The 23,572-nt window shown below is 34.6% G+C and overlaps 1 protein-coding gene across 1 annotated transcript in view; it reads right to left on the bottom strand.

Moving 5' to 3' along the window:
• The window catches only part of NKAIN2 (sodium/potassium transporting ATPase interacting 2), a 550,374-nt gene extending 527,315 nt beyond the window's left edge, over positions 1–23,059 (bottom strand). The window contains exons 1-2 of the mRNA XM_028494717.1: positions 23,048–23,059; positions 22,815–22,952 (exon numbers count right to left, since the gene is read on the bottom strand). Coding sequence (XP_028350518.1) covers positions 22,815–22,952; positions 23,048–23,059 — 150 coding nt within the window. The remainder of the gene's footprint in view (positions 1–22,814; positions 22,953–23,047) is intronic.
• Positions 23,060–23,572: the final 513 nt, after the last annotated feature.

The following is a 23,572-nucleotide window of genomic DNA, read 5'->3' on the forward strand; positions in this document are numbered from 1 at the left end:
AAGATCCCACATGCCACGGAGCAACTAAGCCCATGTGCCACAACTACTGAGCCTGTGCTCTACGGCCTGTGAGCCACAACTACTAAGCCCACGCACCACAACTACTGAGGCCGGCGTGCCTAGAGCCTGTGCTCTGCAACAAGAGAAGCCACTGCAATGAGAAGCCCACGCACTGCAACGAAGAGCAGCCCCCGCTCGCCACAACTAGATAAAGCCCACGCGCAGCAACAAGGACCCAATGCAGCCAAAAATAAATAAATAAAAATAATAATAATTTAAAAAGCTGCTGGCCCATAAAGACAGCTTTTGAGAAAAGATGCACAGCCATTGATGAAAGAAGAAAAATGTATTATATGTAACGTGTAAGAGCTCAGTCATCTATCCTGATTCCTCTGAGAACAATCTCCATATCTTTCTTCTTTATTTACTATGGTTTTATCCAGATATCAGATCTATAAATACACAGATGTAAATATGTGAATTTGTAGCCAATTTAGTATCAATATAATTATTTCCCAAATTCTCGAATATATTTGATGGATATCATCCTTATATTCCTACATACCTCTACAAAAGAGCTTATAAGATGTGCTTTTTAAAAATTATTCCTCCCCATGTAAGGATATAATAACCAAACCCCTATAACTTTCGAGTTATTAACAGTAGGCTACAGGAGCAATAAAAATAAATTGTGAAATCAAATATTTTAGTGGGATATAAATAAAGAGCAGCATATAAAGAATAGACAATTCACAGAATAGAAGTATACAGGGTAAAGGGTATATGAGATTTATAACATCATCTACGCTTAAATCTTTTATATTTTTAATAGACCTTGCAGCCCTACAAATTTAATATGATTGGAGAAGTTGAAAATGTTCAGATAGCACAATAAAGTGGATGAAGTGCAAGAAACAATTTTGTGAGTAAAAGAGGAAAGAAGAAATTACTTGCTACACTGAAATACTGAAGAAAATAATGTCATTAAGTAGTCCTTAAATTGCAGTTTGAATACCAAACCAAAACAATACATGGAACTTAAAATACTTCTTTCTCTATTCATTAGCAGCATTTTCAGGTTCTCACCTGAGGAAATTGTTTGCTGATTTACCTGGAATTTGATTATGCAGAGAAACATAATTTTCTTAATAGGCATGACATTATAATTCATACTAGCATAGCCTCCTATTGTATCATTCCAAATATTTGTGCTTTATACTTTATAAGTCTTTTTTCTACCTACTCTTGGTGGATAGAGTAAGCCTTAAACTCCCTATTTTATGGATTAAAAAACTCAAATAAATTAATTGCTCCCATGTAACCCACATGTAAGTGTGCATGAATCAATAAAATTCTAAAAGGGAAAATAAAAAAAATGTATAGTCATAGTTGGGGCTGCTGATAGGATCTAACAAGGGGGCACAGAAAGTCAAGTATTTCTAAGAAACGGGGTCCCAGTTCTCATCAGGGTGCTGTTTCTTTCCTAACTACAGAGCCAGCAAGATGTTTCAAATCTATAACCTCAGGAATTCCATGAAAGCTGCATTGTGTACTAGCTAATAACTGAATTTGTCTACACTACAACACTACAGACCAATAAAGATCTGTTCAGGGAAAAGTGGGAACAGTCATAGAGCCGAACAAATAGAGTTTGTGAACCTGTCTCTTAATGAATTTTTGTAGACTTCAAGGAATCTGAAATTTAAATGCTAGATATTCTTTACTGTTGTCCTTTCAGCTCTGAAATAAGAAGTAATCAGTCTGATATTCAGCAGCATGTGAACAGAAACATAGCATGCAGAAACATGGCAAAGCAGAAGGCAGAAGGCAGAATTTGGTCAGACACCATTTGTGGTTCAAGGTTTCAGTGACATATTAGTTTGTAGGAATTGGTAATTAACAGCAGGCTACACTTGTGACTTTAGTATTTCATCAGTAGTTCACCTGTGTGTGTTCTGTGTCATAACCTGTATATGATTCACTGTTGTGTGCCTTTTTATTCCTTGGAGAGGCCATGTAACTTGGAAGAAAAGGTAAAAATTCTGAAGACACACAAACCTATGACCAATCCAAAGCTTCTACCTAATGGCAATAGGGGGGAGGAGGGGGGGGAGGAGAGAAGGAGAGAAAGAGAAGGGAGAGAGGCTATCCTAGTGCTCGTGTGACTGATCTAGTCCAAAGTAAAACATGAAGGATTTTGCCTTACTAGAGACTACTCCTTTTATGCATGTGTGCAAATGTACACCTAGAAGTCCAAAAAGGGTCCTAGATTTTAGTTCAAAACTTTTTTCCTAAACAATTCTTATTTTCCTTATTTTATTAATTGCTTCTAATATTTGTGGGAAAAGTAAAAATTAATTTAAAATTACTTCACTGCTCTATAATTTATTCAGAGATCAGAAAATATGAAAAAAATGGTATTTTGATGTGGTTAAAATACAATTCTCATACAATTTTAAGTTATATAATTTTGCATCACTCAATAAAATGTTTGCAAGTTTCATGAGAATATCTGAACTCTTAAACATTCCTACAAACCAAATTATGATATAAATAATATCTGCTTAGGCATTTATTTGTATACACCTAGCTGCATAAAATGGTAAAATGAGGAAAACTTTGGAAACAATAATATAAAATATTCTCAAGAACTATCAAATAAAATAAGGTCATCAAATACATTTTAAAAGAAAAGATAACTAAAGATATTTTTGTACAGCAACTCTGTGTCATTGTTTCTTGCTTTATAAAACTCAAATTTATATTTTTATTCTGTATATAAAACTAGCACTGAAAAGTTGAGTTTATTATGCTCTGATATACAAGCCAAGGTGAAGATTGAGTGGATGCTTAGTCATGAACAAATCTGAATCCAAGGTGATCAGTGTGAAAGAAAAGAAATTTGGGGGGAATGATGATACATTACCTAAATAATACTGAAAAGCTAAAATTTTTTTAAATTTGTAAAAAATAATTATGTTATTCTTTGCATATTAACAGTGATGCTACATATTGAAAATGAGGTAGAGTTATACAATAGTGGATAGTCTTTTTACCATAACAAGGCAGGGGGCAATGGTACAGGGGAGAACGCATCACCCGTTAAATGATGGATGTTCCCTGAGGTCCTGTTATTTTTACTATTTTATTAATAACAGTGAAAGTGAGTTAAAACTGGAAAATTGCCTCTGGTGGAAAAAGAATAAAATTCTTGAAACCTTTTCCAAGTTCCATACATAGTTTTTAGTTCAGAAAAACCTTAATTATATTATGCTTTGGGAATAGGTTTTTAGATCAGATACCTAAAAGCAAGTATGCAACCTGTTGCTTTGAAATTCATTCACTTTCAACCCCAATGCATCAATAGTAGTGGGGGCATGGAAGACATTACACATGATAACAATTTCTCCTTGAATAAAACTGTATTAGCTTCCTAAAACTGACTGATACATTTTTTAACCACTTCTTATCAGTGCGTCTCATTCCCACAGCAGCCAGTGTGAGCCCTCACTCTGTACTGATGCACAGGAGTGATACGAAAAAGTATATCCACATCATTGTTCTAGACTGACCTAAAGCTATGGGGCTGAGTTTATCTTAATTTTACTAAGTTGTCAGGTAAATATCACCATGCTAGAAACCCCTCAAAATGTCCACATACTTTCCCATAACTTTGATTGAACATCCTGCATTAACATCATACTACTGAAATAATAAAAGTGATAAGAAGAACAAGAAAAAGAGAACGAGAAGAAAGAAGAAATAAAGGTTTTAGAAGAAGATGGAATAGAAACTCTGCCAAATTAAAATTTTGCCTCATTATACATTTTTAGACCCAAACACTCAACATGTAACTTTACGTGTAAATTTAAGTATTTAAGCCCTTCATCAAACACTAACATTTCAAAACAATGACAAGAAAATTAAAATTTTACTGGACTGTGAAATAAAATTATTTAGAAAACAGCAGCTTTACTTCCAAGGGGTATCTCCTCCACACATATACCAATTTTTCACTCCATGATACTCCCATAAAATAAATTCTAGACTAAATGAGTTTCATACATGCAATAAAACATTTCTTTTACAAAATTCCTTAAACATACATGGTACCTTTAAGAGGAAAAAGAAAAAAAGGAAAGAAAGAAATTGACTACACTGCATTTCAGAAAATGACAGGTCCAGGCAGACAGAGGTTTAACGGTGGAGTTTAGATAACATGCTCTTGTGCATGGAGTTCCCAGATGAGTCAACGCTTCCAAAAACCGCTGACAAGATGTCTACAAATACAGCACAGAGATGACCAGGAAAATGACAACTATTCCATTAAGGAGACAGCTGGGCGATCAAAAAGCATCCTGCAGCTAAAACTGTTCACAAAGTAGCTGAAGGGTCAACTTCAGACTATTTTGTGATACTGTTTGTTGCAAAGGAAGATTTATTTTGAAATAAATGGTATAGAGAATATTACACAAAAGCGGTTTTGTAATAATTACTACTCTTAGAGACGATTTCTTCATTTAGTTTCAATTTGGTTGACATGATATAAGGACAATTATTAATGAATTTCAGAATTAAATAAATTGAAGTTGAAATCCTTTGTTCAGTCGCACCATTTTTTTTCCTTTTTAAAGGATTGTTTGCAATTGTTACTTGACACACCAACTAACATAAGAAAACCCAAAGCAAGAAAGTCGTAAAGCTACCTTATCAATTTGCCACAATTATTACCATAAAATTTAGCAAATATCCTGGAGGTGGTACCCATGTTACGTCAAGACCGTGCCTCCTCTTATTACTGTGGAATAAAGGAGGAGGGAAAAAGCAGGAATGAGATGCCACTGATCTTAGCTGTTTTCTTGATTCAGAGGTAATAATTCATGGAGGGAGAAAGAAAAGGGAATAAGAAAAGAGACCAACCCAGGAATAAAGAAGAGATTTTAAAAAGAAATAAATCGATATTACTGGAACTCCAAAACAATAACGTAAAACAAAGGCTCTAGAAAATAGATGCTCTGTCAAAATTTATATTAACAAAATCATGCAAGAAGTGGAAAACTTGAAAAGACCACTTACTGTAGAATAGATTGGAAAGAAGATTAAACAGCTACCATTCATGAAAGTACTAGGACTAGATGATTTCATAAATGAGCTCTAGGAAACATAAATAGCTCCAATCCTACTTGAACTATTACAGATCACAGAAGGGAATCTCCCTGATTTATTTTTTGAAGCTTGCATAACTTGCAAAATATTACAAGTGAAAAGCTATGAATCAATCTCATTTTTGAATAAAGATGTAACAAATGGAAATAAAAATATTAGAATTAGAATTTAATAATTGAAGCAAAGAATAATATATTACAAACACATGGTATAGCCTAGTAAAGGAAGGTTGGGTTAATATTAGAACATTTATCAACCCAGTTGAATGTATCCAAAATTTTAAGAAGAAGTAATATTACCATATTAATATAGGTTCAAAAACATTTAATAAAATGTATTATCATTCTTGATAATTGAAGGAAACTATTTAAATATGGTAAAGACTATTTAATAAATACCAATAGCAATTACACAATAAATAGCAAAATACTAAAATCTTTACATTTAAATTCAGCAACTTGACTGAGATTCCTCCAGTTGCCACTTATATTTAACTGTCTTAGAGAGTCTTATGAATACAATAAGGATATAAAATAAATACTATTAACATTAGACATAAATGAAAAAAGTTTATTTTTTTAAAGATATCACCAAAGGGCTTCCCTGGTGGTGCAGTTGTTGAGAGTCTGCCTGCCGATGAAGGGGACAGGGGTTCGTGCCCTGGTCCGGGAAGATCCCACATGCCGTGGAGCGGCTGGGCCCGTGAGCCATGGCCGCTGAGCCTGTGCATTCTGGAGCCTGTGCTCGGCAACGGGAGAGGCCACAACAGTGAGAGGCCCACGTAACGCAAAAAAAAAAAAAAAAAAAAAAAAAAAAAGATATCACCCCAAAAACTCAAGAGATGCTAGAAAACCTTTATTAATAAGATAATTTGAAAATGATAAATATGCCAAAGCAACATATTTTCTCCATTTTAATAATAAGCACTTAGAAAGGGGAAAATATTCCATTCACAATTGTTATAAAACCTATAAAAGTATATAGAAATAAACTTAACCAGAAAAGTATAAAATCTACATGAAAAAAGCCTACAAAGTCTTATTGAAAATCAAAATAATACAAGAGAAATGAAATGGCATACCAACTTGTTGGATGCGGAACCTAAAACTCATAAAGTATCTCTTTCATAAAATTAATTTTTAAAAAAGTAATTTCAATTATAGTTCTAATAGGTTTAATTTTTTGAATTAAATATAACAATTTTAAAATTAACACTAAAGAATAGATATTGGAGGATAGCAAAAGAAAATATGAACAGATGGCAGACTTGTTTTACCATCTGTTAGAACACATTATAAACCCATTGTAGTCACTAATTGGGTAGTGACAGAGCACACAAATGAATCAGTGGACTAGAATAGAGAGCTGAGAAAAAAAATCCAGCATATATGATAATTTAATATAAACAAATAAGATATTTCAATTATTTTGGGAAATAAATGGTGGCACAAATTGTTACCCATTGGAAGAAAATAGTGTTGGTGCCCCATTTGCTATTAAATACTAAAATATGTTCCAGATGAATTAAGAGTTTACTATAAAAATTAACAATAAATATCTTAGAAGAAAATATAGGAGATTAAATGTGTAGCTGAGAGTGGGTATATCTTTATTACCAAGACAGGAGACTCAGAATCTGTAAATATTTTACTAGATAAGAATTTTAAAAAATTATTGTGGCCAAAGAGACCAATATAAAAACACATAGCATATGAGAGATTTGAGGAAATTTTCAATACACATTGAAGAATGATGGGTTAATTTCTATAACATCAAAACAACTTAATGTCTATAAATACAAACTAAAAAGGACAAGATAAACATCTCAAAAAGTGTGCAAAGATTTGGACATTCTACACATTGTAAATTGATTTAACATATTCAAAGAACGATGCAGCCTTATATAATTAAATAGAAAATGTTGATGGTAAGTAAAAGAAAAAAAATGTGTAACATTATACTAGATTTTTAAAAAATGTGTGGACATTGAAAAATAGGAAAATCGATTTTAAAAAATGATAACAGTGCAATTATCTCTGGTTATCAGCATTTTGAATATGTTTTGGTTTCATTTTTATACATTCTTAATTGCTTTTCTGTACCCAAATACCCTTGTCTTTAGTCTTCTCAAGGTTAGTAACTGGCATTACATTCCATCAGTTGCTATTATTCAAGTGTAAAGGTAGAATAATTGTCAGCTTGGTAGAGAATTTACTAAATATTACTAAATATATAAAGTATAAATACATATGCATATGACACTATTACATTTTGATTGGGACCATTTCAGAAGCAGCCTTCATGCCAGAGATCTGTGGTTATTTGAACCTTTATTGGTAGTGATTTCTTGACTGTTATACCTGCAACACCTGGCAATGAGATCCCTGTAGAGGTGGTCACTGAAATTAAGATGATTCCTGATTTCTGGTTGTGTATGATTTAACATCAAAGCCCCCAGGAACTACTGAATGGGAGTAATAAATTTCTTGTTCTATTAAAGATATATATATATATATATATATATATATATATATAGAGAGAGAGAGAGAGAGAGAGAGAGAGAGAGAGAGAGAGAGAGAGAGAGAGGGAACTTTCATACTGTAACATCTTTCTGTGACCTATTACTTACTGTCTGTATATTGCCTGTCTTCCCCATAAGAGCTTGGATTTGGTCTTTTCAGTGTTGAATCCACAGTGTCTAGAAGAGTGTCTGGCACAGAGTAAGTGCTAGTAAATATTTGTATAGTAGAAGAATAAAGAATTACTTTTATTAGTTTTGTCAGAAAATAAATCTAGAAAGCTTGCTTGTGTGTTTGTTTTGGAAAACTTTGTCAGTTCACACATTTAGTCTTAAAATTATGTGCATCCAATGTTTAAGTTCATCAGGACCGCAAGATAAAACAACCTAATGCATAAGGAAAGCATTTACTATTCCCAGGATTGGGATGAAGGAGAGCAGAATACGACACCCCAAAATACGCCACTTTGGCATATTGATTATTTTGAATTAGTTATTCGAGAAAAAGCCGGTGCAAGAGGAACCCTCCTTTGTCCCCTTGAAAGCAGGAAATAAATCTCCCATGTGAAAGGTACCCCCTATACCAGGACAAAGAGAGACATTCTTATCACCAGAGATAGGGAATCTACAGCCAAGAAGGCTGTATAAACAAACCTTGCTACTTCCTCACTAATTTACTACCCCAATGCAAAATTTCTTTGTCTTATCAATTCTTCACAAATGCATTGTTTCTTTCTCTAAAAGGCATAAAAACTGCCTGCTTTGGTCACTTCTTTGAGTCTCATATTTTTAATGGATTCTTACAGGTAGAAAATTAAATTTATCTTTCTCCTGTTAATCCATAATTTAATTATTAAACCATCCAAAGAACGTAGAAGGGAGGAAGCGAAAAGTTTTCCTTCCCTACAGAGACAAGAGAGATTTTTCTTGTGAATCTGTTGAAAGCAATGCTTTCAACAAAATCTTTACAATGAATGAAGGTCATAAGTCTGTTTCTCATAAAATCACTTAATGTAGGTTAATTGACATATTGCTAAAATGCAATTCGGGAGTAAAAAATATCCTGTGAGTGGCAGTGATTCTGAGGTTTTCCTGAAAAGCACTAGGCATGCAGATAATCTATAATACTGGCTAGCTGGAGGCCCATGGACTTTCATGGACAGTCTGCTGGTGGTTAGAATGATACGAGGAAGCTGAGAAGTAGACAAGACTTGTCCTTGACTAAACCACACACCTAGGCACACAGGTAGGCTAATGAAGTTCAACAGCAGAATCATGGTTCTCCGCTACAGAAAATATCGGGTTTACCCTTACAGACAAGAGGACAATTTATGTCCTACAAAATCTACACCATAAAAATTTGCTGCATTTCATTGTAAACTAGACAATTGTTTTGGGTGTATGTACTCAAACTTCTTCTTGAGTCATTAAAAAGAAAAACCAAAAAATAAACAAACAAAAAAACACCCCAGAATGCCAAGGCACTGGCTGGTAAACCTTGCAAAATAAACTGGTTATAAAATGTACACATAAGTAATTATATGACATTACTCTATGCATAAGGTAACTATATATAGGCTTGTGAAATATTTGGAGGTCTCTCCCCCAAATGCTGACTGTAATTTTAGAAAAATAGAACTGTTGCCACATTTTTGGTACTAATTCTAAACATACCAGGTGTCTAATAAAGGCACTCAGTAAAGGCACTCTTAGTTTAGGATGATAAGATCATGTCATCTACATATTAGATAATATTTACTATTTTTATCTAAAAGTGGTATCAAGTTATTAGGGAGCAGTTTACAAAGGGTCTGAGACATATCCCTATCTGGTCACACCCATGTAACTAATAAGACAATGAAAGTTTAGAATTGAATTCTTAAAATTTTCCCCCAAATTATTCATCTTGCTTTAATCATTGCCTTGTCATTTGACTCCACCATTTCCCAGTCTCTTCTTGAAAACATCTACAAACATATCTGTCTTTTCATTTCTCCTTCCCCACCATGTTGCTAGCCATTTAGGACCACTACCTATATAAAACCCTTTAATTGTCTACAGAATGTCTTATATAAACCGTTTAGCACGGTCAAGTATTTTCTTCGCAATCTGGTCCCTATCTACATATTTAGCCTTACTTTTAATCAGTCCAGCCTCTGGCCTCTGCGTAGCAGCCAGGTGTACCTGATATAAATCAATAAAAATACAATTATACATTTAAACACCTCCATATTTTCCCTTCTGTTACCTTTGTCTGAAATTCTCCCCTCTTCCTGTCTTTTCCATGATATACTACTCATACTTTAAGTCTCAGTTCATGTGTCATTTCGTCTATGAAGCATCTCCTGAACCTTTCCAGCCCCCAGGTTGACTTACCCAACCTGTTCTGGGGATCTTGTGATATCCTTTACATACTTCTCTCATAGTATTTATGAAAAGCGTTGTGTTTACATGGTTACATGCTTCTTTCCCCCTCTATTAAAATGTACACATTTGGAGGCTTTGTTTTTACGGTATGCCTTTTGCATAGCATAGTGCTTACCATATAACAGACAATCAATTAATGGCTTTTTAAAGGGTGAAGAGATGCTAACAGTCATTGGATTTCCACACCTTTGTATAACAAAGCCGTCTGCTCAGATCTCACTGAAAAATGGAAATGATTCCAAACTGACATACGTTTAATGCACTTTCATAGTTATTGTTCCACCTTTGATTCAAAAGGGCAAACTGAGCATGCAGCCTGTACAGTATTGCTAAAATTATTAGCAATAGAACATCAGCAGCAGAGCTATTTCTGCCAATTGCTGGAAGAGGAAGACCAGACATTTAAGTGCTGACTAATAAGCAGAGTGGAGCAATTGGCAGTCCAAAATGTGTATGGAGGGGCAGTAGACACAAAGGAAGCTGAACTGCTAGGCAGAATTCTTTATAATCTGAGACTGGAGGGAGGAACATGTGAACAAAGGGGAATGTAAAAGTGGGCTGGAAAGCAGAGACAGTTCCTCCACCACCTTCAGAACCAGACAACCATTTAATCCCCTAGAGAAAAAATGAGATTTTTTTTTTGTTTTGTTTTTTGTTTTTTTTGTTTTTTTTTTTTTTTGTTTTTTTTTTGTTTTTTTGAGATTTTTTAATAAGTAAATAAACAGTTATAATACATAATAACTATTAAATGAAATTATCTGGGGATAACAAAGTCAAATGTTCAAAAGCATAGAAAATCATCAAAATGATAGATACGTACAAAGTCCAGAGTTGAAGGTATTCATGCTTTCAAATCAAAAGGGCCTACAAAATTTTCAGTTAGGTCCACACTTAGACACACCCCATTTGGAAATGGTAAGACAACACGTATGAAATGAATATTTCAAGAACTTTTAAAAAGTTATCTACGAATGAAGAACAGATCAATACCAGACTTCCCATGAGAAACACTGCTTCCTAGAAATACAACTGAACGATTACTTCAGTGCTTGAAGGAAAATTGATTCTCACCCCTGAATTCGTCCTCTAGTAAACCTATTACTCAAGTATAAAGATAGAATAAACTCAGAAAACTTACCTCGTGAACATGTTTTTTTCAGGAATTTGGGTGACGAGTATCATAAAATACGTAGGATCTAAGAAAGCTTGAATCTAACTCAGGGGGGTGCAGAGCAGGGAAGATGGATGTGTAATAGGCCTGGAGAGTCACCAGTTTAGACAGGAAAGGATAGGGTACTGAGAGGGAAATCTCCAGGGGAGAAGAGCCTAGCCTAAAAACAAAAAACCACATTTAAAATCATGGTCAAGTCTAAAGAAAATGGTCTAAATTCAAACAGGAAAGCAGTGGGTTTCCAAAATACAAACAGAATAAGAATTGGAAATATACTTAGGATACATTTCTTCAAAAAGCCTTTTTCTTACTTTCAAGAATAAAAGAAAGGCAAACTCCAGTGGATGGGGGGAGTGGGATTTGGGGGGGAGGGGCTGTCAAAACAAAGTGTGATCCAAAAATAAACTCGAGTAAAATGATTTTGCTTTTACAGACCCTCTGAGATGTCTAAATATAGACCACAGAAGAACTATAAAGAGACTAGGAACAGCTGGAGAAGGGTAAGGAAGAAGACTTTTATTTTAAGTCTAATTTTACATTTTGATTTTTAAAATTCTGCATAAATTAATTTGATTTTTTTTATTTTAGGAAAGAAATACACACATATGTGTGTGTGTGTGTGTGTGTATATATATATATATATATCTCACGTCTCCACTCAAAATTTTTTTCCAAAAATTATTAGATGACTTACAAATAGGAACTTAGATTGTTAAAATGTAATTACTTATATTTGCCACATTCTATAAATCTTTAGTCACAGTCTAACATCAGAATGTGAGCACAAAGTTATCTTCTTGTAGAAGAAATGGCCCACAATTTCCTAAGGGAACACATCCTTTTGAGAATAAATTGCATTCACCATGTTGCATTATTACGTTTATTTTAGGACTACAGGCTAAATCCATAAAACTTGTAATGATGTGGGTTTTTTTTTCCCCTTCCAGGCTTATGGGGAAAGACTTAGTTTCACGATTACTCTAAGTCATTAAAAGCAATGTTAATTTACTACTATCTCAAGTCTTTTCATCTCTAATCTACATTGATTTTCTGTCCTGAACAGAAAGTGTGCATTTTTAATGCTTTAGCTGCAATACATTTTCTTTTGGGTAGTTTTTTTCCTGCAAAAAGTGAATAAAAGACTCAAAACAACTGCTTAAACATAGATTAATAATTTCCTAGACATGACTGAAAAGAGTACACAAATTTTTAGGGAGGTAACGTTACTAGAGTGAAAGAAGCATATGACCTGGAAATAGGGCCCAGAACCTACTCCTCATTCATTACTGTTGGTCATAGTCTCCATGGGGACCTGATCTCCTTGAACACTTAAAATTCAAATCATGGCTGATTATCAGTACATAGTAAATTCCAAAAATGTAGAGTCTTTTTTTTTTTTTGTCACACAAATTGAGTTTGTGACTATTTGCTTTTACAGACCCTCTGAAGAGTCTATACATTTCCCGAACCGCCGTAACAGAATGTTTTTACAAAATAGGTCTTAGCTTTGTTTTCTGGTGCTCCAGGCACCTTGTGGCCCTCAAGACTTGCCCAGGATGACATGGGGATCCTTTCCTTTTAGTATACTGGCTCAAGGAAAAGCAAAATCAAGGAAGTCAATGCAGGTGATGATTTGTCTGAAGCTGTCTCATTACTGTCTCTCTATGCTGTGCCCTCCCTCCATGGAGAGAAGGATGTGTGTCAATTCACAAAGCAATACTCATTGACAGCACATATTAATACTTAAAAAAAATAATTATAGAAAAAAACAAACAATAAACCAAAAAAGCGTGGCCCAAATTGAGGAACAAAAGTTCAGTGCTCAGCAACAATCTGAAATCATCCATCTAAAACTTTAATATGCAAACTAAAAGTAGTATTCAATTCTTCATTACTTTGGAAGAATGAGTAGGGGTCTAATGACGGTCTAATAGTTCATTATTTTTAAAACCCAAGGAATGAAGACTCATGAACATTGGCTTTTCTTTCTAACCATCACAGCCCTGCTTCCTGAAATTAGAGAAAAAATGAGATTTTTTAATAAGTAAATAAACAGTTATAATACATAATAACTATTAAATGAAATTATCTGGGGATAACAAAGTCAAATGTTCAAAAGCATAGAAAATCATCAAAATGATAGATACGTACAAAGTCCAGAGTTGAAGGTATTCATGCTTTCAAATCAAAAGGGCCTACAAAATTTTCAGTTAGGTCCACACTTAGACACACCCCATTTGGAAATGGTAAGACAACACGTATGAAATGAATATTTCAAGAACTTTTAAAAAGTTATCTACGAATGAAGAACAGATCAATACCAGACTTCCCATGAGAAACACTGCTTCCTAGAAATACAACTGAACGATTACTTCAGTGCTTGAAGGAAAATTGATTCTCACCCCTGAATTCGTCCTCTAGTAAACCTATTACTCAAGTATAAAGATAGAATAAACTCAGAAAACTTACCTCGTGAACATGTTTTTTTCAGGAATTTGGGTGACGAGTATCATAAAATACGTAGGATCTAAGAAAGCTTGAATCTAACTCAGGGGGGTGCAGAGCAGGGAAGATGGATGTGTAATAGGCCTGGAGAGTCACCAGTTTAGACAGGAAAGGATAGGGTACTGAGAGGGAAATCTCCAGGGGAGAAGAGCCTAGCCTAAAAACAAAAAACCACATTTAAAATCATGGTCAAGTCTAAAGAAAATGGTCTAAATTCAAACAGGAAAGCAGTGGGTTTCCAAAATACAAACAGAATAAGAATTGGAAATATACTTAGGATACATTTCTTCAAAAAGCCTTTTTCTTACTTTCAAGAATAAAAGAAAGGCAAACTCCAGTGGATGGGGGGAGTGGGATTTGGGGGGGAGGGGCTGTCAAAACAAAGTGTGATCCAAAAATAAACTCGAGTAAAATGATTTTGCTTTTACAGACCCTCTGAGATGTCTAAATATAGACCACAGAAGAACTATAAAGAGACTAGGAACAGCTGGAGAAGGGTAAGGAAGAAGACTTTTATTTTAAGTCTAATTTTACATTTTGATTTTTAAAATTCTGCATAAATTAATTTGATTTTTTTTATTTTAGGAAAGAAATACACACATATGTGTGTGTGTGTGTGTGTGTATATATATATATATATATATATATATCTCACGTCTCCACTCAAAATTTTTTTCCAAAAATTATTAGATGACTTACAAATAGGAACTTAGATTGTTAAAATGTAATTACTTATATTTGCCACATTCTATAAATCTTTAGTCACAGTCTAACATCAGAATGTGAGCACAAAGTTATCTTCTTGTAGAAGAAATGGCCCACAATTTCCTAAGGGAACACATCCTTTTGAGAATAAATTGCATTCACCATGTTGCATTATTACGTTTATTTTAGGACTACAGGCTAAATCCATAAAACTTGTAATGATGTGGGTTTTTTTTTCCCCTTCCAGGCTTATGGGGAAAGACTTAGTTTCACGATTACTCTAAGTCATTAAAAGCAATGTTAATTTACTACTATCTCAAGTCTTTTCATCTCTAATCTACATTGATTTTCTGTCCTGAACAGAAAGTGTGCATTTTTAATGCTTTAGCTGCAATACATTTTCTTTTGGGTAGTTTTTTTCCTGCAAAAAGTGAATAAAAGACTCAAAACAACTGCTTAAACATAGATTAATAATTTCCTAGACATGACTGAAAAGAGTACACAAATTTTTAGGGAGGTAACGTTACTAGAGTGAAAGAAGCATATGACCTGGAAATAGGGCCCAGAACCTACTCCTCATTCATTACTGTTGGTCATAGTCTCCATGGGGACCTGATCTCCTTGAACACTTAAAATTCAAATCATGGCTGATTATCAGTACATAGTAAATTCCAAAAATGTAGAGTCTTTTTTTTTTTTTGTCACACAAATTGAGTTTGTGACTATTTGCTTTTACAGACCCTCTGAAGAGTCTATACATTTCCCGAATCGCCGTAACAGAATGTTTTTACAAAATAGGTCTTAGCTTTGTTTTCTGGTGCTCCAGGCACCTTGTGGCCCTCAAGACTTGCCCAGGATGACATGGGGATCCTTTCCTTTTAGTATACTGGCTCAAGGAAAAGCAAAATCAAGGAAGTCAATGCAGGTGATGATTTGTCTGAAGCTGTCTCATTACTGTCTCTCTATGCTGTGCCCTCCCTCCATGGAGAGAAGGATGTGTGTCAATTCACAAAGCAATACTCATTGACAGCACATATTAATACTTAAAAAAAATAATTATAGAAAAAAACAAACAATAAACCAAAAAAGCGTGGCCCAAATTGAGGAACAAAAGTTCAGTGCTCAGCAACAATCTGAAATCATCCATCTAAAACTTTAATATGCAAACTAAAAGTAGTATTCAATTCTTCATTACTTTGGAAGAATGAGTAGGGGTCTAATGACGGTCTAATAGTTCATTATTTTTAAAACCCAAGGAATGAAGACTCATGAACATTGGCTTTTCTTTCTAACCATCACAGCCCTGCTTCCTGAAATTAGCTTTAACCACGTTATTTTAATCTCTTTATTTTTCAGTAACAAAACAGGAAACCAATCCCAATTTTTCCCACTCATTTAATTTTGAATTAGGTATTGTAGTTTTTCATGGAAAAACTCTGCAATACGTACAAAAATATACATACATATACATATATAATATATACAATAATATAGAATATATAATTTAATATATATTAGATGTAAATTATGTTATATATGCATATGTACATAGGCATACATATGAATTACCATTATTAAAATGCTGATTGCCATAAGAAAAATTTTTTTAAATGCCATTCTAATTCATTATTTCTGGAACTTAAGGTTTCCCTTTGATATTGTTCTTCTGCAAAAATATCCATCGCTAAAGGTTTTGTGTTTTTGATTCTTGAGACATAAGGTCATTTCCTCACTAAATACAGAGCTAAAAACATAATCCTTGATATAGGGATGGCAGAGCACAATTTAAAATCTAAATGATCTTCAAACTGCAAATGCCATGATGGATTTTGGATTTGCCAATAACTTAACAAAACCTGTTTTCATTTGTCAGATAAATTGTGGCCCTCTGAGCTGTGTACCTAAAAGACAGTTCGGTACAACGGTTAAGAGCAGGGGTTTTGTTTAGACCATGGGTCCACATCCTGACTCTGCTATTTCCTAGTCATATGAGTTTGAACAAAAATTTTATAAAGTTCATGTGAGTTCTGTAGGATTTGTAGAGGAAGGTATCTAGTAGAATCTATGGATAGTAATGGAAGTGGTAAGAAAAAAAGAAACATGATTCTTATAAATATTACTGTGATTTTGGTATGCCGTCCTCTTCTCTGTTTTTATGAAATCTGAGTAATGGATTTTTAGCTATTTTGAATTTATTTCTAGATTTGGGATGAGTTTCATCGACCAAGCCAGTGGTTCAAAGCTCTATAAATTATTCTTTTTTCTTTCAAAAATAACTTGGTTAAATAGAGAGAAACAAAGCGAGGGAGGGAGGGAAGGAAGGAAGGAGAAGGAAAAAGAAGGAAAAAAGGAAAGAAGGAAGGAAGAAAGGAAGGAAAGAAGGAAGGGAGGGAGGAAAAAAAAAATTGAGACTTATGGCAACATGTCTTGTGGCAATATCACCCAAAAAATTGCTGCGCCTTCACCAGGTAGGAACCTACACACTCCTCAGATTATTTTAGACAGTTTAAAGCAGTGCAACTCATTAACATTTTTGGTCATTAACTAATAACCACTGGATATCTCAAATCATGTTCTGCTTGCCAGTGTCTTTAGCCCAAATGAAGATGCATTTGGCAATTCCATTTATGACATAAGGTAATTCTTTCATGGGAGCCATTTGTATGTATTTATGTATGAATTATTCCACCAGAATTAATCTGGCCTTTTCTTTGAGACTCTCGATGCTATAGAGAATTATACAGTACAGATGATTTCTATGGATTCTTGCTTCAGATTTCCTTTGCTTGGAATTGAAAGCAGCTATTTAATTTTACTTCAACATATTATATTCTTTGAAATGACAGAGGCCCTCAAAGGGTACTAATGAGTTCTTGTCCTAATTAACTGTTTTAAATTTAAAATTTTTTCTTCTTTGCTCTTATGAAATAGAAGACTAGAAGAGGAAAAAAAACTCATTACCAGTGCTCTTTAAATTTTATTTGTTGCTACTGTGCTCAGTGTTTCAGAGGATGTCCACATGCTTTTTTTTGAGGCGGCGGTAGTTTTCAATTAAACAGAATAAAATGTCCCATCAAAAAACTGAAACTCTTTACAAATAGCAAATGTGGAAAGGGATACTTTTTCCTTAGACTCTATTTCAGGGCATCTGCCTTTTTGTTTTAGCAAAATTAGCCCTAAGGATAATGAAGACATCATTACACTTTTCAAAATGAAATTTAAAGCAATAGAAGATACCACGAAGGGAAAGGGAGTTAATTTTAATAAGAGAAAAGAAATAAAAATCAAAATGAAATTGATATTTAAAGGGTAAATACCTTTACTATGTGATCCAAATATAAAAATTGTTATGATAAACACTAAGACTCCATGGAAGAAAATGAGCAAACACAAAACGACAGTCCCTCGAAAAGGAAATAAAAATGGTTAATGAGGGCTTCCCTGGTGGCGCAGTGGTTGAGAGTCGGCCTGCTGATCCAGGGGACACGGGTTTGTGCCCCGGTCCGGGAAGATCCCACATGCCGCGGAGTGGCTGGGCCCGTGAGCCATGGCCGCTGAGCCTGTGCACCTGGAGCCTGTGCTCCACAATGGGAGAGGCCACAACAGTGAGAGGCCCACGTAACACAAGCAAACAAACAAACAAACAAAAATGGTTAATGAATACATGAAAAAGCCCAACTCAGTAAAATAAGAAATGCAATAAAAAATGACACTTTTTCTCCTAGTAGATTAAAAAATATGAGAACAGATAATATTCAGGGTTAGCAAGAGTGCAGAGAAATACACTCTGCTGTACATTGGTGGGAGGATAATTCAATAAAATGATTTTGGATTGGTAATTATCAATTATATACCAAAAGACTTAAAATTGTTCATATTATTTAGTTATATCTAGGTATTTCTCCTAAGGAATGAAATCAGAAATGAAGATGAGGGTATTTTTTTATGGAGATGATTATAGGGAAATATGTATCATAAAAACATGAAAATAGTATAATGTATAATAATATATAACATACCATAAGATACAGCATATATTATGTTTCATAGTATAATATATAATAATAGTGTAAAAGATTAAATGAACAATGAAATACCCATATGAATTCCAAAATTGATGTCACATTACATAAAAAAATTAATACATGAGGTGTAGCATAATCAGATACATTTCAATTGCACATACGTGAAGGAAATGTGCAAAAATATCAATAATAAGTTTCACTTGTGAAATTATGAAAGTGCTTATCTCTATTTTTATACTAAATTGTTTTCTATTTCAATATAAAATGGTAAATATAGAAATCATAAAGGCTTACATTTTTAGGGGCGAGGAAAAGAAATTTCATTGTTAATATTTAAGTCTCCAGAGTACAGAGAGCCTATGGAAATTTCTTAACTGCACCAGTACAGTGTTGTTAGTTACAGCTTGTCTCCAATGATGCATCTTCCTGCTAAACCCAGATCCTTCACTGACCAGAATTTCTGTCATCTATGATTCCATTCAAGTTTCTTTTAATTAAAATTCCTTTTATCAGACTTCCCTGGTGGTGCAGTGGTTAAGAATCTTCCTGCCAATGCAGGGGACATGGGTTCGAGCCCTGGTCCAGGAAGATCTCACATGCCACAGAGCAACTAAACCCGTGCACTGCAACTACTGAGCCTGTGCTCTAGAGACCGTGTGCCACAACTACTGAGACCACATGCCACAACTACGGAAGCCCACTTGCCTAAAGTCCATGCTCCACAGCCACAACAAGAGAAGCCACCACAGTGAGAAGCCTGTGCACTGCAACGAAGAGTAGCCCCCGTTCGCCGCAACTAGAGAAAGCTCGCGTGCAGCTACGAAGACCCAACTCAGCCAAAAAATAAAAATTTCTTTTATCATCTTTAGGCAAACTGAAAATCTTTCACTCCATTTTTATGGCAAATTCTCTATTTTCCTGAATCAACTTTTGACCTTCAACATGACATCATGCCACTAGATTCCATGAATTTGGTATACAGAAATGGTTTGTTATAAAGAAATTACAGAGAAATAGATAACTAGAACAGAAATTGAGTGGTACTGTAACACAAACCTAAAACACACAGCATTAATTTTGAGACAAGGTGGCAGCTGGAGACCAGAAGGGCAGTGAGAAGAATCAGTGAAAACCGGAAAAACAGTAAAGAAATTGTTTTTGAGGACTGGAGAAAAGAGGACTCACAATAATTATTATTGGAACAATAAGCTTAACTATTGCCTGCAATAATTTTGAAGATAGAAAATATACCTATAAACTTGTGGATCTGGCTAAAGGGATATCCAAGCAAACAGTTGACAGTGTTATTTGTAATCTTTTAGCTATACATAACATGGTATTATAAGAGAGATGAGCTAAAGAAAGAACAATTCAGTTTTCAAGCAGAATTTAGAGGATATATTGCTAACTCAAGACTTTCTGGGTTGGAAAATAAAAGTTTCACATTTACAGCATCTCCAGCTGGCAAAAGATTTTCCAAGTTAAGACACTGTTTCAAAAAAAAGAACAGACTAAGGATTCTGTCTTCAAGACAAGATCAAATCAAAGATGTAGCACTAAGACACAGTGTTAAGACCTCAGAAAGATTTCAGAGATCCTCTCAATTATATAGAAGTTCTACATCTTAAATGTGTCCCACCGTATCCTAACTCTTATGTAATACTAGAGATAGTGTCCTGTCTTGAAAACACAGGACACTCTCTCTAGTGGGTATGTATTTTATTTAAGAGGATTGATAGGGACAGAATAAAGGGACAAAGTAGGTGATTAAACAGTTAATTCCACTAGGGGATTGTAAGTAGAGAAAAAAGTATGGGAGACCCCCATAAGTTAATGATCATTCAAGAAAGCAGGTTTGCTTAACCACAAAACCATGGAGACTTGCTTAGCAACAAAAGCATGCAATAGAAGCATGAGACATGCCCCCAAACAATAAACAATGGTGGCATGAGACCCACATCCCTCCCAGTGAGCTCAGTAGGTTAATGATTCCTAGGACACACTCCTCTGCACACACTGAAAACAAAAAATATAAAGAAAAGGTAACATTATACTAAAACCCGAGATGATTTACGATTTTTAGCATATGTTACCACCATTTTTGCTCATTTCCATTGCACCACTGACAGTCCTGGCTTGACCAGGTAGGGACAAGAAAACTCCCCCACACAACATGGAGGAGGAGCTGATGATAGAAGTTTGCCATCTACTCAAGAATGAGGAAGAAGGTGGTCTTCTCTCCCTCCCCACTCTTCCTTTGATTATAAAACTGTAGCCCACTAAGTTCGTGGCTTGGCACCCTCTCATCCGCTTGCTGTAAGCTTCACAAGTCTCCCATTCTAACAAATCACTTCTTGTCTATCAATTTGCCTCTCGCTGAATTCTTTCTGCGCTGAGACATAAAGAACCAGAGCTCCTCAGAGCCCGACCCCCGGCCCCGAATGCCACCTAGTGGTTTCGGGATGTGATTATAATTTGGTACACAGAAATATCACGCAAAAAAATTTAAGAGTTGTAGCAGCTTAAAATAAAAGTGGCGGAAAGAGTTCAACCAATAGCTTACAACACCATGCTCTATTTTAAATTGCCTATCAGGCTATTTCTAATATATACAGTTCAGTATTATTTTCAAATGATAATAAGCATAAAAATATTATAGCTAATATTTACTGAGCACTTTTTAAATACCAAGTATTGTGCCGAGATCATTTATAGAATATCCCACTTACTCCTCAAAAAAAAAAAAAACCCAAAAACAAACACAAAAAAACCTTTTAAACTGTTCAAACATTTTGATCCACACCTAGATTTTCATTCCAGGAACTTTATCACAAAAAGAGATGACATATTTATATGGTGATACTCAGAGCAACACTATTTATTAGAATAAACTCATGGAGAAGCCTCAAAGTCTAATGAAAGAGGAAAGTTAAATTGAGAATCTTTCACATGATGGCTTATAATGTACCAATTGAAGCATATGAATCACTATAACTATTGCTTTCATTTTTAATGCAAAAAATCTAAGGATTGGTCAGGTTATGCTGTCCAAAGTCACACAGAAATTGGTAGATGAAAGATTTCAACCCTGGAATTATGACTTCAGAAAACGCACTCCCAAGCACTGTACCACCTTCCTTATATTGGATCAAATTACAATTTATAAAAGAAAGTAAGCACTACTATCATATCTTATGCATTGAGAAACTTCACTCTGCAACAGAACACATCCTACTTGTAATCTTGTGAAAAGTATTACAAGATTTACAGGGAAACACACCCTTAGAGGTGACATACACTCATTTCTGGGTATGTTCCCAGAGGGGAAGACTATGGGCTTCTGACTCAGCCTTAGCCAGACAGTGGATATCTTGATCTCAGCTGCTACCACATTGCCTTTTTCAGTGCCAATGAGCTTTATCTGGGTCCCAGATGACAGAGAGAGAACAGGTCATAGGAGGGCATCTTTTATGTTAAGGAGGCTTTCGTGAAACCCAAGAAGGCCTGCTGGTTTGTGTTGAATAAGGCAGATCTTTAGCTACACTGTCTTATATAAATGCCTTTACCAAACTTTTGCTTTATAATTTAAAATAAATGCCTATAGATTTTTGCTTTGTCAAAAACAGAAGAAATAGAAAAAAATGATGACACTAAAAACATCTACATTAGTGAAGAGCTATAGCTGAGATCTGAGGCACATACAAGAGTAAAAAATCTTAAGTTATGGTTCCCATAGCAACTGCAACACAGATGCATTTCACTTTTATGTTAAGTACGTTTAACTTGAGTGAGAATGCAAAATACTTCCTCTGAGCCAAAAAGAGAATTATGGAGAACACAGAGACCATGTTCCAGACTATTCTGGCTTTCAAGTATGTCAAATATTAACCTTAATATGTATTAACATTTTCCCATCAATACTATATGTTCATTTGTATTGATTTTAAACTACCTTTATTCAATTTATAAAATATAATTATCTAAAATGGGAAGAAGTCCCATTAAAATCTGTTAAATCATAAACTATGACTTTACAATTCATACATATAGGGGCACTGTCCTGCTTGTAATTACAAGAGAATATTGGCTGAAAGTACAATTTATGAAAATACAATCTGATTCCATTCACTGCCAAGTGTTTTAAGCTTGACATTTTTAACTACTGTAGATATAATCTGAAACTATATAAACAAACACATGGTGCTTTAAGCAAAGGATATACATAAAAATTTTCAAGACATTTGTAGTTTGCATATTTTTCTCTATTTCAATAATAAAAAGCAGGAAGGGTACTTACTCCTGTTATGTAACGAGGTCTATATTGAATAGTTCCAAATAAACCAAGAATGACGATAATAATATGCACAAAATTTGCCAGGATAGGTGCCCACTGATATCCAAGGAAGTCAAATATTTGCCTCTCCAGCACACAAACCTAGAATAGCAAAACAGGATATATAGATAAGCACAGTGATGAGAGAAAATAAAGGATCACACTGACATTATAATTAGCAATTGTAACTGTGTTACCATATGTGGCATTTGTCTTTAACAGTGAGAAAGACATTTTTAGGTATATTTCAAAGGAAGACTATGGAAGCCGTGGATCCAGAGACAGCTACAATCCTTTCAGGGATGATTTTATGGAGGCATCAAGTAGTATTCGCAGGATGTCATCTGTGCAGTCACAGGATAAATTATATTGTCATATGCACTGTCAAACACTTGAAGTCATCAACCAGCAAGTTCGGGAAATGACGTCCACACGAAGGGCTTGTTGTTAGGATCTGCTCAAATGTCACTGTATAAGTTGGGAATAGAACAAAGGGGGTTGATGGAGAGGAAAAAGAATTCTTCGGCAAGTCAAGAGACCAGATTCTGGATGTCGGCCTGCCACTAGGCAGCTGTAGTGCCCCCAGGTAAGTCATTTCCTTTCTCTGGGAGTCTGATTTGATTCCTCATTTGTAAAATGTAAGACTTTGACTAATGTCTAGGGTCCTTCTAACTTTAATAGTACTAGATTATAAATCAAATGTGACTTAAAAAAAAAATCAT

This window comes from Physeter macrocephalus, chromosome 10 (assembly GCF_002837175.3).
Source record: "Physeter macrocephalus isolate SW-GA chromosome 10, ASM283717v5, whole genome shotgun sequence".
Classification (NCBI taxonomy): Eukaryota; Metazoa; Chordata; class Mammalia; order Artiodactyla; family Physeteridae; genus Physeter; species Physeter macrocephalus.